Below are 18,665 nucleotides of genomic sequence, written 5' to 3' on the forward strand. Positions count from 1 at the left end.
TTCAGAAAGACAGGGCAGAGACAACTGGAATGTAGTCATATTAGAGACATCTTAAACAGGTTAAAACAACTACAACTATCACTCAAAGTCCACCTGTTGGTTTTGACCTCATTTATATTTCCACGTGGCGCAAAGATGAGGGTTTTCAGTCCCATATGGCAAACATTCATTTGCAAAAAACAGCTGGTAGGAAATCAAATCTTGAGCATGTGCTTTGACTGGTAAGGGCACAAAGTTGTAATCCTGACCAGGTCCATGAGTAATTAAGTTGGGATTTCTGTGAAATAATGTGTCTTATTATATGGAAAATAATGACAAACATAGCAGAGTTGCTGCCCCTTTGGCCACAATCACAAGACTGAAATCTTGTACTACCCCCATTATTTTGGTCCCTAACCGGGGCTTGAACCGGGGGCTCTGGGACACCCCGCCCCGTCCCCTATAGAGTGAACTGCTGCCCCAAAAACAGAACAAATACTGATTTTATCAGGTGGCGTCACACACCTCTCAAAAACAAAAATGTTAAGACATTAACTTTATAGAATGGGAAATTGTCAGGCTATAATATATATAATGAGATTGGCCTCAGGTAATTGCCCCACATTACTGCAGTTAACATATTTCACACAGTCGCCACTGAAACAACCAGAGGATTGTACAGTTTATTCCACAAGGTACCACATGTACTAAATGCATCTATTGGCCCTTAAAAGCCAAGTAGAATTCAGCATTCACAGCACTATGTAAGGAGTATTATGCATCAAAGTATAAAAGTAACCATGTTCACTCACAATATTTAAATGAGCACCTATCAGCAATACTGCAACTTTTATTTCCTGTATTTTTAAAAAAAATACCAACAGCAGTTACACTGTACCTTCCTTACATTTACCAAACGGGTATATCACAGCCAACATTAGGTAAACTTTTCAGTGTTTAGTAAGATAATGGCTGTAAAAGGTTTTAATGTCCTTTTTTGAACTATTAAAATCAAAACCAACTACAAAACAGATAAATATGCTGCATAAGCATGACCATAAACTGCAGGTCACGGTTTTGTACTTTTATGTTGATCTAAAGTCCTTGCCAACCAGGCGTGTTTAACACTTAATACAAAGACGGCAGGAGATTAACTGAGCGAGCGCCGTTTCAGCAGCGTTTACAGCTGATTTCAAAGGACTTCTAAGAGTCTAATTTGTCTGTCTGGTGTGATTTTGAGATTTTACTCCTACCATTTTAAAATGAATAATTATTTTAAAAGCTCTATTAAGTGATAATCTCTTAATCATTTAAGGGAAAATATACCGTATATGTCTTCTAAGCACACATTAAGTAAAGATATACGCCACTGAGGTATAACGTGACGAACAGCAGCCGCTTGGCCTTAGCTTAGGATGTTCTGGTAAGTTTCACTCCCCAGTAAATGGAGACCGTTTCCTTCCAGATTTCATTTTAGAACCTGAAATGAAAAGTGCTTCTTTTTCCTGCTTAAAACTTTACTTTTGTATTCAGCATGTGCTGGTCCTATTGGGGCAATTTGTTTTATAAGTGCGGGAGTAAACATCTGGCTTTGAGACTCTATCCAGACGTTTTTGAAGCAGGAGATGCTTACGATACGATTACGATTGTTACGATTGCTGCCTGGCCAGCATACTAGAAAACCCCGTCATCGTTATGAAGTGAAGATTTTCCCCAATCTTTACATTTAAGAAAGCTCACGTTAAGGAAAATACCAATCTTTCATGACACGAAATCATTCAGTCTGCAAGCAGACACAAATTCATGAGGTCAGACAGCAAAATGGATTTGCTTCCTGGTCGTGTTGGTTTTCTTTAGGGCAATTCTACCAACATTTGTTTTAATTGCCCATGACACTGCCACTGTTCACTGATATTTTCTATCAACTTACATTTCTCTGAGAGCTGAGAAATGACTCGTTCTCGGGATTTTTGAGCAGATCCACCATGTTTCGTGAGGATGGTTTGACAATCTGCAAGAAAAAGATCACAATTAGCTTCTATTAAACCCAGTAGATCCACCTATGTCCCTGTTTTTCCAAGCATATTTCCACACCTTCATGGTGCTCTTGGTGTTTATGGAAGTGGCAGGCAGAGGGACCTCACCACAGCCGGGGGGATGATGGCTACAGTGCTGCTGGGCAGCTTCTGGATCACCCATCAGGAAGGTCAACTGTCGGAGATCACCCTGTGTGTAAAGAAGAGTTAAACACACAATGAACATACAAATGATGACAAAGCACAACACCATAAGACTGAGTGTTAATTCTGACACTACTTTGGAGACACAAGCTATTTGAGAGTGGAAAAGTTCTCAGCAGAAGAACCAGTCGTCCCTTTGATGTGGTGAGGAGAACAAATCCAGATGCTGCAGTGTGATCTGAGTCCTGAAGCCTCATGAATACATTTTACTGAGATGCCCAGAATGCAGAGGCAGGTGCATTACAAGGTGGTAACAATTTAACCATGACTAGAATTAATGCCTTTTTTTATAAGAAGTGCTGATCAGCACACGTCATTTTTACGGGTTTTCATTGGATTACAATAACCTGCTGTGTGAGCTGGACAGCAATCTTTTCTTATAAGGCACATTTCTTTCATTGTGCAAAAGCTTCACCAGCCAAGTCACATACCTATCCCTCAACAAGGGGAGTAAATGGCAGTGCTGCCTGTGTATGTAAATCTGGCTTTTAAAACGTGTCTGACTGACTGCTGCCTTCCTAATTGCCCACTAAACGAGGGTTATAGAACAGGCTCTTATGTTCTTGGTTTTCATTAGCCTAGATCCTTTGTTTATAATCGTGTATTTTGTAAAAATGGCAGACATGGAAGGATCCTCAAGTACCTCAAATGGGGTTTCATCGCTCTTAATAATGCCCCCAACCATGAGCAGTCCAGCTGTGCTGTTTTCCATCCCACGGTACTCCCAGGCCACGCTCAGCAGCTGGATACAGTCCACGTGCAAGGTCAGGCGCTTAGCAGAGACGCCGATGGCGAGATGGTGCCAGTTTCCATCGGAGAGACCATAGAATGGGACCCTACACACATTGGGTCATCAGTCAGGATGCGTTTTTCTCCACCAACTGGACAGAATTTCACTTTTTTCTCCCCCAAAACAAAACAACTTTTTGACCAGCGATTATCTTTTTGTTCTCATTAGCCTAGCAGCATTAGCCTAGCAACAACATCTGATAACAAAATGACTATAAATCCTGCATCAGCAAGGTAGCAAACTGTCCTGTGACATAACAAGCTACAGTACATTTTTGGTTATAACCTAACATGACCTGCATGCAACACATCATAGTGTGCATTCAATTATAATACTTATATCTGTAACCAACTTGAGAAAAAGAGGAGAAAAAAAAGGGGGAAAAGAAAAACAAGTCCAAATGTCAGGGGTACACGGGCCCAGTCCTGTCTGCTGTTTAAATGTGATGAATTGCTTTGCGCTCTGAAGTTCCCATCGAGGCAAAACCTGCCAAAACACTTTCATTAAATCATTTCACCGGGGACGGCCAAACACGTGTGCGCGCACACACACACACACACACACACACACACACACACACACACACACACACACACACACACACACACACACACACACAAACGCAGCAGTTTATTTCAATTATCAGAGAACTTGCCAGTGCTTTACAAATGCTTTTTAAACATGTCAACCAGCAAACAAGAAAGGGCTTGACAGGTTCTCAAAGTACCTGAAATATGAGGTCATCTCCTGGCATCAGGACTCTTTGAACAATGAGTAAGATGGAGAACACAGGCCAAGCTGTTGCTGGTAAGTTGTAGCATGTTCTGCACCCACTGGACTCACTCATAGTGCTGTTGCTGTGGTCCCTTGAAGACGATGACACTGGCACTCGTCCTCAGCTGCAACAGGACGCGCTGGTCGAAGCCCAGGACAGTCAAAAGGCTGCGGTCGTCTCTCTGACGACTCCATAGCTGCACCAGCAAGCTGAACTCATCTGCAAATCTTAATAAATCACCCACGTTCAACTGTTACTGTCCTCAAAGCTTTTTGCCAACAACTAGATTTGACTTTTGTGAGAGTATAAAATGTCGTCACTAGATACCCATCAGTGAGGAACTGGTGAAGAGGGACCGCGAGAGTTGATTGCTGTCCCACATGTAGGACTGGACATCTGCTGTCCTCGGTGCTCATTGAGGTCTCACTGTTGTTTAGCAGCTGTGGAGAAAGCTCTTGTAGAATGTTCACCTCACCTGTAGCCACACAAATCAAGAAAGATCATTACATGTCAAAGATGAGGTTTCTGGTCCCCTGCCAACGCCATCCCCTCCATCCCCTGGCTTTTTGAAATATTGGAAGGTAATTATTCTAGAATGCTGTTTTACAACATGCAATCATTTAAAGTGCCATTCATTTTGTTGTGCCTACAGGCAGGCTGTGGAGGTTATGATCCTCATCTGTACAGAGTCTCCCTGTGGATGCATGACTGTCCTTTTATCGAAAATATGACATTTATTCTGAAGAACCAGGGAAGCAATTGAAATCATTTCAAAGTTAAATCCCAATGGGATCATGTGAGACCAGGATGATGTACAGCAGCAAAGTGTGAAACTTGGGAAAATTAACCATTACAAACAGGTCTAAAAATGATTTGCAACTGCTATGGTGTCAAATGTTGCTCTCCTGTCCTAAGAATGGCACTTAAAATTCCTACATTCCAACAGTTCAGGAAGTCTCAAAGATATATGGACAAAGACCAAAGGAGGTGGGGTGGGGGGGGGGGGGGGCAATGGATGCTTTAGACTTCTAACCTTTAGACAGTTGCCACAAGTAGAAGTTCAAAAGTTTGCCGAGCCAGTGAACAGATCAATTTTAACCTAAAAGTGATGGTGTATGTAGTCCGAGTTGCCTGGCCACTGCATTTACTGAACGACATTAAAAAAAAATGTATTGTATTTATTCTAAATCCGCTGCTTTTGTTATAACTCAGAGTTTTTCCACAAAATTGTAAAAACATTTCTCAAGTTTACAATTTTAGGCTCACAACATGTTCAGAGTGGTGACGGTTTATTGCCTTAAACATGAATCCTAGATCAACACATCTGGCAAACTAATGCAAGGCCCAAATGAAACAAACACGTTGTGCTCTGTGTATCAGTTGGATGAAACCAAGATCATTTCAATCAGCTCCACATACGAGGAAAACATCCCATAGCATGCAAATAAGAACCATGAATGCTGCCAGATATCCTTTGATGTAAATCACACAGAGACACCAAAGAAATATGATGTGTTTAAACACTGAACAGATGGGAGAATATAAAACTCAACGCGAAAACAATGTCAGCAAATTTCCCAAAATGAGGGAAACAGAAATGATGCTTGATTTCTTAATCACCTTCAAGTTCGCAATTTGTAACAATCCTCTTCACCGCACCACTTTTTACATCTGGTGTATTTAAGGAAATATTTAATAACCTGAGTTTTGGACAAGTTTATTGAACAGTTGAGGGAAAATCTTCATCCAACTTTAATTAAAGATAAGAAACCCACAGGGAAGGGTGTGTGTGTGTGTGTGGGGGGGGGGCGGGGGTATGTTAATCTACCTTTGAAATGAAGGCGTGCCCTTTTCTTGCTGATGTTCTGTCACTGTCGATGATGAGAATAAAGTTGTTGCTGTCCCGATCGACAACAACCGCCACGTGGTCCTGGTGCAGTAACTTTCACACAGCTTCAGCAGCACCACACCCCCCCAGCACCACACACCCACCGTACCACCCCGATGTCAGCTGTATTATGCTGGAATACATGCTGCTCAGTGGTCTCCGTTTTAAAGATCTCCATTTATACGCTGATAAAAACACAGCGGTCATGCAGAACATGTTAAAGTAAAGAAAACGGTGCTGTATTCTGTGATTTTTAACATTATAACAGCACCAATAGATAAGACTGAACCTTTTCTAAACTGACTTTGTTAGTGGGCTAGAAAGAAGACACACACACACACACACACCACACACACACACACACACACACACACAAATAGGATCTCATAGCATGAACAATATCCAACTTTGAAAATGATCAAACACTGTTAACATCTGGATATCTGAGTGTTTTATGATGATCTGTTTTGTTTTTGTTTGTTTGTTTCTTTTAAATCCCATTATCAGACTTGCTAAAACCTTGCACGAACAGCTTCAGAAAAACCATGATTTCTTGGGCACAGTTCTGCTTCAGGGAGAGGAATCGTACAGGAGCACCAGTCAACACTTGCCCTGGTCGCCCAAAAAAAACCCTCACATTGGACTCTGAAGCCGGTGGATGAAGCGCTGCCCTAAGGATGAAATTCCCTGCGATTTGTGCAAGAGTGGATAGCAGCGATCATGTTGATATGGAAGGCTAGAGTTGGGAAGAATTTGCAACCATCAAAATTTTGCTGCGGGCAAAGCGAGTGTCAAACGTTAGCTTCATTCTATCTTTGCAATTCAGCGACGGGCTCTGAACTGAAAGCAAATGAGGCGTGACATGAGGGCTGATATACGTAGTAACTGTATTCTAATGCTTAGTGAGTGAGATACTGCAAAGCCAGGTGGGAACACAGTAAGTCAGCCTGACCTTTGGGAATCCACTCCATCCATCAGAGGTTTGCTTTTAGCAGTTTTAGTCGCTCTCTTGAGCAAAATAGCACTGGATCACAGATGGAGAAACAACTGGAGTCTGATTTTAAGTTGAATTATAAAACGCTTGTGTAGCAACATGTCTGATCTGAAGCTGCAGGAAGGTATCTATATCACCATCCTGCATTAGGAAATAGGTCCTGAACGGAGAGTGTATTTAGTTTAAATATCGCTTTGTTTATCCGTAGGAGCTTTATATAGAAATATTAATTACTGAGTGGATAAAGAAGCACCATGCATCACCATCAGGTGAGAGGTGGAGAACAAGCTCATGGCAGGGCCGCTTTTATCTGCGTCATCATTGTTTTTACTGATTTACTTGGGTTGCAGGTGAGCTTTTGTGCTATTACGGCATCTGTTACTGCAGACAGGCTTTCATTTGGCCTCTTTAGCATCAGTCTCTGGCTGGAGTTCTGCAGTGATGGCTTACCTTCCTTAGGTTTCCCTCACCTTCTTGGTCGCGTCTCTTACCAACAGCCTTTTCCCCAGTTTGCTCATCCAGTTAGACAAGCAGCTGTGGGAAGAGTGCTGATGGTTTTCAAACTTCTTCCATGTCAGAATGATGGAAGACTCCTGGGGACATTCAGTTCAGGAGAATCCTTTTGTAGCGTTCCCATACAACCCCATCTCTGGAGTGTGCAGGAAGTTCCTTCAGACTCATATTTTGGTCGATTTTAAATATTTGAGAAGAAAAATCTCAACAATGATCAAGACTAAACGAGAACATACAGTAAGGGTTGGCAAAAGCTATACATTCATCCAGAGTGTATTCCCGTTTCTCACCTAGGGACCGCTGGGATCAGCTCCAGCATCTGTCCTTCAACCCATCAGCCCCAAAATAAAAGGTACTTAACATGAAATAAAGAATTTCCGAGATGATGTTGATAACCAACAGCAACTGTGTAAAAGTTACACGCATATATATGTAACTTTCTTCTGATGAAACCTTAATTTCCAGTCTTCACAGCTCCAGAGCCCAGCAAAAACCAACATAAATGGGTGTTTTTACAGATGTGAAGCTGACACTTTTGCATGAGAGGCATTTCATTTCTCACTGAGTAAGGCACAATGCATTTCCTGCTCTGGGGAATGATCCATCTCTGGACCACACCTATGGAGGCTGTGGAACAGATGAGAGAGGAAAGAGCATTAGAATGCAAACATCAAGTACATCTGGAGAAGTTAACACTGCAAACAGCCAATTCTGGACCTGGAGAAGGCCTGTAAACAAACAAACACCTCTGGTAATCTCCAGTCATGAAGGCTTTACTGCACAGAACAATATTTAATAAACTTCCTTTGATAATGTGCTCATTAATGTCAGGTAAAGACCTCTTTCTGGATATACCTCGCACACAAAGTCAATGAGCATGACGAGGAATGTGTAGCTGAAGACAGACGGGCTTCCCCACATATGACTTCCACACTAGTTTTGCATTATAAACACAACTGGAGTGGGAGCGTGAGGCGGATCTGCTGGTGTTTTCCATGAAATGGGAAAAGCAGAGTCAAGTCTCACGGACAGCTGAGGGAGCTGATGATTCATGTTCTGTCGAAACGCTGAGGGAGTAACACGTCTCCACACATTTCACCCGAGGCGTGGTGGCAGATACCAAAACAAGGTCTCACGGTGAAGTAATCAGGGGATTTAAAAAAAAAAAAGTTGGAAAAGGCTACGCTTAAAAATAAAGCTCACACAGTTTGGTTTGTCTTTAATCGCATGCAACACTTTCCCAGACTGATATCATGACGTTAAACGCCTCCACTCTGTCCATAATCTGTGTTATGTCTTCCTAAAGACATCATTACACTGCAGGTTAGAAGGTACAGCTAGGGGAAGAAAAATAACACCATCATTATCCTGAGAAAGTCATGAAAGTGTTTGTAAAAACCCTTGTAAAAACTTTACTGGAGTCAGTGAGCTCTGTCAAAATGTGTCAACATGCGCTCACTGTGGTGTGAAGCCTCACCCTGAGTCAAGATTATATCAGCAGTTTGACCTTTACGTCCTAAATAAACCAAATGCTATCTGGGAAACTGTCATACTGCTGTAATAACATTAAAAAAGTTAATTAGAAACAGCCGAATGTGTCTCCCTGACAGGCATGTTTAACAGGCCCATGTACACCACTGCAAAAACATCATTTTTAATAGGAAAAATTATTTTAGGGGAAGGTTGGTGCATAGACTGGATATGGCAGAACAGCACATTAGCTATGAAAGACACTATGCAGAAGTGAAGCTTTGATCTGAAGTGACAGCAACACATCGTATCAGTCATATTCTGAGGGTCATAACGTGTATGACCCTGACCCCACATCAGTCGGGTTTTTAAAAAATTCAAATTACAATCTTTACAAAAAAGTTAAAAACCACCATTTCCTGTCATACAAACTGTTGTGCATGAACCACTGTCAACCAATCAATCAATCAATCAATCAATCAATCAATCAATCAATCAATCAATCAATCAATCTTTATTTATATAGTGTCTTTTACAATCTAAATTGTTTCAAGGCGCTCTCCAGAATCCCAGGGCCTGACCCCAGAAAAGCAACAGTGGCAGGAAAAACTCCCCTTTAAGGGGACCCTCCTGCTGATGGGGGGGGTAGAGAGAGAGGAGAAGGGGGGGAAGAGAGAAGAGGAGAGGAGGGATGACAGGTAGAGGAGAGGAGAGGAGAGAATAGACATAGATAGAGAATACATACAGAAATACATTATATTAAGTAAATTGTGCTGCCGGTGGAGTCAGGTTGAGTGGGTCAGCCCAGCTGATGGATTGACTCCGGTTTGGCTCTCCAGCACACAACCTTTTACTATTTGACTTCAGTGTCACTTCCCTGACAGATTTCAGATTAAGAAAATATTAAAACAAGATAAGAAGCACGTTGAGCAGAAAGTTTTCCCTTTGTGGATGTTTTATAAGGTTCTCCTTGTGTTCCTCCTGTTCCTCTTGCACAGAAGAGCTGATGGTGGTCCCACTGCGACAAGTTTGTACCATTATGCTGCCATTTTACATAAAACTGTCTCTCTCTGATTGGCTGCAATGTCTCTGTTGCCTTCCTGAGTGATGGGCCACATAATGAAGTGAGGTAAATTTGTCACAACAAAAGTATTGAAAAAGCCCTTGTGAATGAGATCTTAACACCAAACATCTGAAGTGGCTTTAATATGAATCACTCCATTCATCTTCCATCTGTTCCCAGCTTCAGAGGGGATCATTGGAACGAAAAAGGCGATTCTGCTCCAACATGTGTTCTGGGCCAAAAGTTTTTCCACCCGCATTAGTTTACACAAAACCAAGCATACGCTGGAACTGGTCACACACCTTTAACTCAAACAGTGAGTGTAGGGAAACATTATACTGTTCATTCCACAGCAGCAGGCGTCCGCCTGGTTGAAACTGGCTAATTTGCTCCAGATCTGAGCTGACCGTGCCCAAAGGTCCAAGATCAATCTTAATTAGACCCAGATGTCCACTTAGGGGCCTGGCACTGTACTGGCAATGACATAATCACATCAACCTGCTGAAAGAGACTGAAGTAACATGCTGATAGGTCAGACTGGTTAATATGACTGTTGGGATTTTAACAAAATGACTCAACTGGTATCACTTGTATGTCTCTAACTACAAAACACTAAAAAGCACAACAAAAAAACTGCCCTCCAGTTAATTGATAGTTATACTTAATCAACCATGTTATTTTATGATGTTGGACTATGCGTAACCACGGTGGAAAACCTTCTGGCTTTTATGCAATCTACCTTAGACAAAATACTGACAGTCAATATTTGTTATTTTTAAATGTTGATTCATTGGTGTTACTGCTTGGAATCTCTGGGAGTGTAAGAAGTGTGTACCCTGCCCTTTTTATTATGCCACCATCAATCTACTTTAGTAAATAGTATTGGATTTTACCAATTTCTTTTCTTAACCATCTAAACTAAAAAAAAACAATCCTATTATGATAACTAATTCCTTCTTAGGTCATTTACTTCCCTCATGGTGCTGGAGAATCAATGTTTCTAAACTGCCCGCAGTTGGCTAGTTTTAGCATTTAGCATTAGCAATTCTCTGTCTACAACAGCACCGTGTGACCTGGGTAAATGCTCACTAACAAAATTGTCTCAAAGCACTTGTGTAAAATTGGATACAACTACTCATAATATAATTATCTGTTCAGTCATATCCCAAAATACTATTACTAGACTAGTTTGGTGCAAAGTTGAGAGCACAGATTCCCATATAGTTCACATTGAGCACAAAGATGAACAGAAGTCGTCTTCTTCTAATGAAAATACCATTTTTGACATTAGTAGGGAAACTAGTGTTTAATTTGATAAACACGAACACAATGAACAGAATTCAGGCAGTGGGGAACCAAATCGTTGAAATTGCATTGTTTCAGTGGATGGAGTCAAAAATCAAAGTTCCATCCCTAAAATAACTACAAACTTGTCTTTACACTGTCAAGAGCCTGCACCATCTTGTGAGTCATAGTATGTATAGAAATCCCAAAATCCCAGAAGAGATCACCGAAACAGCGGGAAATGAGACCCAAAGTCACTACCCATTAAAAGATTATTACAGGAGATTTACAGAACACACAAGCGACACACACTGACAGTTTACACAGGGTTTTCTCCCTCTGACGTCTTACAGGAAAACTGTAAACATACTGGGAGCCAACTGGTGAGCCAACTGGGCTCAACACCCAGTGGGATTGTCCCCTCACCTCCCCGATTCATCCTGCTCAGGCCCTCGTCGCTTCGCCGCCGACTTTTAGACTCTCCAATGCTGAGATAAAACTACAGTATTTAAAAAAGAAAAAGAACATAAGGCAATAAAATCCAGACATGACGTAGTCTGGCGCCGAGCAACAATCCAATTTTATGTCAACAGGCATGATATATACGGATTCTGCTGCAAATCTCTGCTGGGGGAAATGTAAAGGTTCAATCCGCGCGCTCGTGTCCCTCTATTAACATTCCTGATCCAGCATCGAGACCAGACTACAGGCACTGATGAGAAAACAAGACAAAGCTGGCATTGCTGGCCATGTTGGAATGACCGGCAACTGGCACTTCAAAGCACTAAATATTAAATTACAATAATTAAGTCGAGAAGAAATAAAACGTCAGCAGCTACTGTACAAGGCCAAGATCTACGCTTTCATCTTGTCAGGGATGCAGAAAGGACAGATCTGGAGTTTTTCCTGTTAGGCCTTTTTAATGGAGAAAGATACAGAAACAAGGGTTGTGTTGGAAGGTTCGCTACAAAACCCCACGAGAGGTCACGGTGGTTTAAAGTAGTTTAAAGCTCAAAATATGATCAGAGGCAAAAGATCTAGGTGCATAGTTTGTGTTCAGTACAGCTGCTTTGGCTTAAAAGATGGACTCAATATGCAGCTGCTGCAGGTTGAGAATGACCTTGTATCTTGAGGGTGTCCGGATGGACTCATCAGAGTTGTGAGGGAGCAACGCTAGAGCAGAACTTCCTCCATTTCATGGTGTCCTACTGGACTGAGCTGACAATAGGGGTCAGACACAGCTAATACTCATCACATTTTAACCAGGTCTCAGTGACAGAGGCCCCGTCACAGCCAGTAATTCATGTTTTAGCACTTCTTGACTCAAACAAAGTCATGATTCATCTTAATCTTCTCAAATGAAGATTTGCTGATGATTCTTAAAGCTGTTGTTAACTGACATTCTGCTCATCTGTCCACATGTTTCCAGTTTAATTTACATTTTTTTCATGACGCACCTCCTCGGTTCCCCTTTTGACGCCTCAATCTTTGGAAAAACCACTAAATGACAAATAACACACACAGATGGGTAGTGATTCATGGAAAGATGTACCTTGAATAGTGTTTCAAATGATAGAAATGTCAATAAAGGTGGGTACATGAATAAAGTGCAAGCCAACGAGGACAGAATTCAGTCATAACACAATAATTTATGACACGGTTCAAACTAACACTACACACAGCAAAGCACTTTTTTGGCAATTACTCTCAGCAACAGGTAATTATGTGTTGTGATCGTCTTTCTCCAAATGAGCCCCTTAAACTTGTGCAGTTTCTGCAGCGACAGCGACATTTAGAGGCCGATTGATATTAAAGCAGTTGTTCACAAGTGCGTGCGTTTTAAATTCTAAAATTCATCTCGCACAAAATTATGATTTTACGAAACAGATGTGACAAAAAACTAATGAAATGTGATTTTTATGGTGAGAGTTTTCCTGTCGCATTATCCAGGTGCTAAGAGGTCCTATATAAAATATATGATAAAAAGCCTTTTATGAGTTCAAGCCGATCATTTCTAACCCTACACGAGTCTATACAGAGGTGTTAATTTGGGGGGGTTAATAAAATCAGAGGCATCGTTACACCTCATATATTTTATATTTTTAAAGTTATTTGACTTGTCAGAGAGAAACTTTGACAAGCTTGGACCGACAGACGCTGCTGAATCCAGCGATTAAAACCATTCAGAACAGATCCAAACTCTCTAAAACTCACCCATGTGAAGCATCCTAGAACCAGGTTCCTCTGTCAGCTCCTCCTGGGGTCCGTCAGCGGAGGCGAGCGGTGTTACAATGAGCCCAAAGAGGTAAAGTGGCCAAGTGAACATGTTCCTTTAAATCAGGTGGCGAAGTGAGAATAAAACTGAAGGATTCGACAATGATGACAGCAGCAGCGCAGCTGTCACTGGAGAGAAGGGAGCCGGCTTCAGATGAGTATAAGCGGACCCTGCCCTCCCCTCCCCTCTCCTCCCCTCTCTTCTCCTCTCTTCCCCTCTCCTCCCTCCCCTATCTCCTCCTCTCCTCTCGTCTCTCCTCCTCTCCTGTCCTCTCCTCTCCTCTCCTCTCTCCTCTCCTCTCCTCTCCTCTTCCCGTCTCCTCTCCCTCTCCTCTCCTCCTCCCTCTCCTCTCCTCTCCTCTCCTCTCCCCTCTCTCCTCCTCTCCTCCTCTCTCTCCTCCTCTCCTCTCTCTCCTCTCCTCTCCTCTCCTCTCCTCTCCTCCTCTCCTCTCCCCTCTCTCCTCCTCCCCTCCCCTCTCCTCTCCTCTCCCCTCTCTCCTCCTCCCTTCTCCTCTCCTCTCTCTCCTCTCCTCTCCTCCTCTCTCTCCTCTCCTCTCCTCTCTCCTCTCCTCTCCTCTCCTCTCCTCTCTCCTCCTCTCTCCTCTCCTCTCCTCCTCTCCTCTCCTCTCCTCTCTCCTCTCTCCTCATCTCCTCCCCTCCCCTCTCCTCTTCTCTCCTCCCTTCCCCCTCTCCTCTCCTCTCCTCTCCTCTCCTCTTCCTCTCCTCTCCCTCTCCTCTCCTCCCTTCTCCTCTCCTCTCTCTCCTCTCCTCTCCTCCTCCTCCCCTCCCCTCTCCTCTCCTCCTCTCCTCTCCTCCTCTCCTATCCATAATTTTTAAAAAAAAAAAAAAACTTATTTTATGTTAGCTAGCTAACCCCGAACATGGCTAAGCTATTTGCTTCTTATTAGTAAGTTACCAGTTTGTAACCATTGTAATTTCTTATTAGTTGTACAAGTTCCTAAACCCAACCAGTTCAACCTGTTGAATTACACCTGCTTAAATAAAATACAGTTCCAAAGCAAATATTTATCTGCCAGGCCTGATACTGACTCAAAACACAACGTTACCACATACTCATCATCATAGCTTTTTATTTTAGGACTTATATTCATACAAAATGTGTAGGTACAGTCGAAATGACTGTAGAGGGGGCGTCAGGTAACAGATTCGAAGGATTCAGCCACTCCAGAGACTCCGATTTTTGTTTCCACTTCAGTGATTCTGAGATAAAATGAGACTTGAGCTTGTTTTCACTTCACTTGAATCTGATACATTGTTTTTTGATAGTCAGATATTACAACCAGGTAACAACAAATTGTAAAAATCATGTAATGAAGTCAAACAATGTACCTTTTTTTTCCCTTTTCTTTTTTTTTTTTAAATGCGCATGCACATTTTAATTTCAGAACATGCAAACAGGACATGTCCAGCAAAGCAGACATGGTAAAACTATAAGAGAGCAACCTGTTCGTGTGGGAAGTCTGAACGTTTGGCTTCCTTACTCTTTTTTTTTTTTTTTTTATTCTTCTGCAGAACTGACTACAGATCTCTGCTCCAACATGGCAACATACAAAAATGGTTCAAGACCATCAGACAACAAAGCAATCAACTGCAAACAAGAGAGCCACATCTGCCATCCGAACTCAGCGCTATGGCGACGTCTCCTTCCCGATGATGCGTGAAATAAACTTTAGCGATATGAGACGGGGGGGTTCAAACTGTCACACTGGGATCAAGTGCTGCAAATAATTTACAACCAAAGTCTTGCTGAGATTGTGGGAAACAAGGCCTGCAAAAACAACTATGATGTTTATATTGATTTTTATTGAAAGTCGAGGGACCACAGTACCCCTGTGTTATTAATTGAGCTGTATTGAGCGACAGAACCTAACGAAAAACTAAAAATCAAAAATCACTAGGCTACAGTGTAGCATCAGCTATTTTCTCCAGTGATAATATGTGAAATAGGGCATATTTTGGTCTGTCCTACATGGACAGACCTCCTAGATGATGAAATGGATGAACAAATACATGATTAGTTTCACTGCCTGTCCTTGGGTTTTAATATTGTGGCTAAATTGGTGTATAACTGTCAAACCAGACAAAGTAAATCGAATAATGATCATTTAGATTTACTGCAACTGTACTTTTTATTTTTATTTTTATTTTTTACAATAGATGCAACTTAGATAGAAAATGGAGCAATTATTTTAAATTTACACCCAGCATGGACATGGACAATACTGGACAGATCCAAATATTTACATCATCAGAATATTAACAAAATGTAGCCTAAACTGAGAGTGGAAGAGGAGATTGTTACGTCTACTGCATCATGATTCATAAGATGCTGGGAAGTCTGTTATCTGTCGGTAACTCTGCATAAAGATGAACAATCTCAATCTCAGAATGGCTCCAGCCTCGGCACCAGACGAGACGCCAGTCAGGCCGCCGGCTCAACTGTATATCTTGTATTCATCATTCCCTGGAGGTGGTGGGAATAATCCCTACACATCTGTCCATAAAAGCCCCCAGTGCCAGATAGATGTTTTATTTTAATACTCCTGTCCATAAGTGGCCTTTTTAATGAAGAAAAAAATCCATCTCTGTCTCTTTTAAGGAGAAAAATATATCGATAAGTAGAAAAAGAGTCTCTTTTCATGTTTAAAATACCAGCATCATGTCATGGCCAAATGAGAAATGTTGGCAAACATGAATTTGCTGTTATTAATTAATTAGTTTGGAATCATTAGTTCTTTTTACGAAGCACAGAAAATTCCTTTGCCAAATCTCAGTGGCAAAATGCCCGTGTTAACGCTAAAGCCTGCAAATAGTGGAGAAGAAATGGTTCAGCTGTACAGTGTCTGAGGTGATCCTGTCATGATAATAAGCCCAAATGCTTTAACAGGTAATATAATTGAATTGAATTCATGTTTATATATCTTATTTTGAATAGCATGAGAAGTCCAAAGGTTCTTGACGTGACTGTGCATCAGCAGTAAGGTGAAATTCCATAATGCTACTTTTTTAAATGCATAGAAGCCAAATGGCAGGCGTTGATAGTTAAATGGTCAACAGCAGCAATTGATGTTACAATAATCATGTGGATGCCCAATCATTTATATCAGGTTGGATGGAAGCCAAAGTAAATGCTTCAATTAACCTTGTTAATCGTCAGTGGCACAAACACGCAATTTTGGCGAGAGATTATGTCAATAAAGTGAAAAAAAGTTTCATAACCGAGGGATTATTTGACAGTACTTGATCCAAGGCTTGAAAGAAGATTGTGAAGCATTGAACTCTTCTTTTTCCACACTTTTGGTGGAAGCTACGCAGTCACTCGCCATGCAGTCCTCAGTGACAGAAATGCCCTTTGATTCAGAATCGCGTTGACACTGTTTCCACCCGGGTGTTTATTGTCACTTACCTGTACATCATATGTTAAAATTTACATTTACCTTAAACCTAAATGCAAAATTTGGTCACAGTCACACTAAAGCCTGAGTCTGGAGAGTCCAGACGGTAAAGCTACAGGGCAGATGAACTGTTGTCTTGTTGCATAGCCCTAAAGTCAACAGTCAGCAGCAACAACACATGTTTGTGTACCTGCAAACAGGTACCCTCACCCACCAATCCAGACACACTGTTCTAGCAATCAAACGAGTTGGACGTCAGCTGGATGAATGTGCTGAGAGAAAATATACACAATATGTTCAATATGACCCAACTCGGGGATTAAAAATGAGAAAATGGCACTTTTCTCTATCTGAGACCGTTTCTACCGACTGGCAGTATATTTTAAAGAGAAAGGCAAATGCTCACAACACCCTTAAGCAAAAGTACAGACACTATTTTTCAACAAGTTCAAGACCCTGGCATGCACTACATTGCTTAATTTGGATCTGTCGTTCTCACGTACTGACCATGAATTCAGGACAAACGTCTTTTTTTTACTCCATGATAGCAATTTCAACCGTTCTTTATGTCTTTTTAGCCGCGCACCTACTTCCAATCTTTAGACTATACACCGTCTGTTTGACGAGGCTCATATTAATACATCTTGGAAAAATAGGCACTTGGTAGTCACCCACAAGTTACGTTGAAAATAAAGTCCCAACATGCTCTCAAAACATTTACATGTGGTACAATTTACAAAAAAAAAAAAAAAAAAAACGAAAAAATTCTTAACAAAGAAAGGCTCAAGACCTCTTTTAACCCAGCCATTATTTTTCACATTACTCCCAGTGTCTGTTTGTCGTGGTAGAATTTTAAGACCAACAGGAATTGTGGTCAGAATGTGGTCAAAGAGGTAAACAATTTGGTGGTAGCATTAGCATGATGGTTGAAAAGTCTTTTTCTCTCACACGTGACAAACCTCGAACAAAAGCAAACGTACAAAAATAAAAATCGTGTTGCGAGCAGCCAAATGACCACCTAGAATGAGGCGTTACAGGTCTGCCTGAAGCACAGGTCCCTAGGTTCGCTCAAAGAATGAGGACATTTTGGTGTTGTCTTCAGCTCCAACACTGATTTTTACTGGCCAAGGCAAGATATTTAAGGGTTTTCATGTGTGCTATGATTTCAGTGCAAGTAAAGGGGGTAGAAAAATTCTTCAATGTCTCTTTTTCCTTAAACAGTTTGTTGTATAAAAAGGAACGTTATAAGACAAAGCTGGAATGATTTCATATCCCCATTTACAGCACTTTCCACTGGCTATTTTCTCCTTTTGTTCTAGTCCCGTGGCCTCCAAACAGCTCAATGGACCTGACATGAACACTGTACAATACTGATAATCAACCATGTTAGCACCAGTCCTCCTCCTCCCTCTCCCTGAGACTTCCTGTTCCCCGGCTCCCCGACCCAGAAGCAGAGTTCACGCCGAGGGTAAAGTGGTAACCATTAGGCATCGCCCCAGCCCGGCCCTGCCTCGGGGGCGACGTGATGGGCGCCGCAGCAGTTCCTTGTGAGACTGAAGCTGTGGTGGAGACAGGCGTGGTCCTGGCAGTGCAAACCACTCCGTGGCTACTCACAGTGTCATGATAGTCCTCTGTTTCTTCGAGAAGGTCCTGTTGAGGGGCGACCTCCGGGTGCCTGTTTAAATTAGGGTCCGATCCAATGCAGGTTACCGGCATCAGCGTCTCGCCTTGGACCCCGACGAGGCGTTCGTGTTCTGAAAGGCCACGGCTGAAGCGAGTCTGGTGTCCCGTCATAGTGGTGCTGAGACTAGAGGGGAGAGTTGACGGGTGGGCGCTCTTGTAGGTGACCGCGGGACGAGGGGTGAGTGGCGTCTGCGGCAGCTGCCTGCGACCACGACCCGGCGTGGTCGAACCGGAGGGGAGCGTTACAGGGCCAGCTTTAACCACAGTGCTGCCATACTGTGGGAACAATAAATACA

At 42.1% G+C, this 18,665-nt stretch overlaps 2 protein-coding genes across 3 annotated transcripts in view; both read right to left on the bottom strand.

Moving 5' to 3' along the window:
* The window catches only part of si:ch211-196i2.1 (collagen alpha-1(I) chain), a 49,260-nt gene extending 35,857 nt beyond the window's left edge, over positions 1 to 13,403 (bottom strand). The window contains exons 1-6 of one of the 2 annotated variants that reach the window (XM_057019254.1): positions 13,211 to 13,401; positions 4,112 to 4,259; positions 3,853 to 4,011; positions 2,863 to 3,055; positions 2,074 to 2,205; positions 1,910 to 1,990 (exon numbers count right to left, since the gene is read on the bottom strand). In XM_057019254.1, the coding sequence (XP_056875234.1) occupies positions 1,910 to 1,990; positions 2,074 to 2,205; positions 2,863 to 3,055; positions 3,853 to 4,011; positions 4,112 to 4,259; positions 13,211 to 13,322 (825 nt within the window). In that variant the 5' untranslated portion in view covers positions 13,323 to 13,401. Of the gene's footprint in view, positions 1 to 1,909; positions 1,991 to 2,073; positions 2,206 to 2,862; positions 3,056 to 3,852; positions 4,012 to 4,111; positions 4,260 to 13,210 lie in introns of both variants that reach the window. The other variant, XM_057019255.1, reaches the window with a different exon arrangement.
* Positions 13,404 to 14,344: 941 nt separating this feature from the next.
* Positions 14,345 to 18,665, bottom strand: part of cacna1bb (calcium channel, voltage-dependent, N type, alpha 1B subunit, b) — a 103,413-nt gene continuing 99,092 nt past the window's right edge. The window contains 1 exon segment of the mRNA XM_057018007.1: positions 14,345 to 18,645. Coding sequence (XP_056873987.1) covers positions 18,073 to 18,645 — 573 coding nt within the window. The 3' untranslated portion in view covers positions 14,345 to 18,072.

The sequence above is a fragment of the Takifugu flavidus genome, chromosome 20, assembly GCF_003711565.1.
Source record: "Takifugu flavidus isolate HTHZ2018 chromosome 20, ASM371156v2, whole genome shotgun sequence".
Classification (NCBI taxonomy): Eukaryota; Metazoa; Chordata; class Actinopteri; order Tetraodontiformes; family Tetraodontidae; genus Takifugu; species Takifugu flavidus.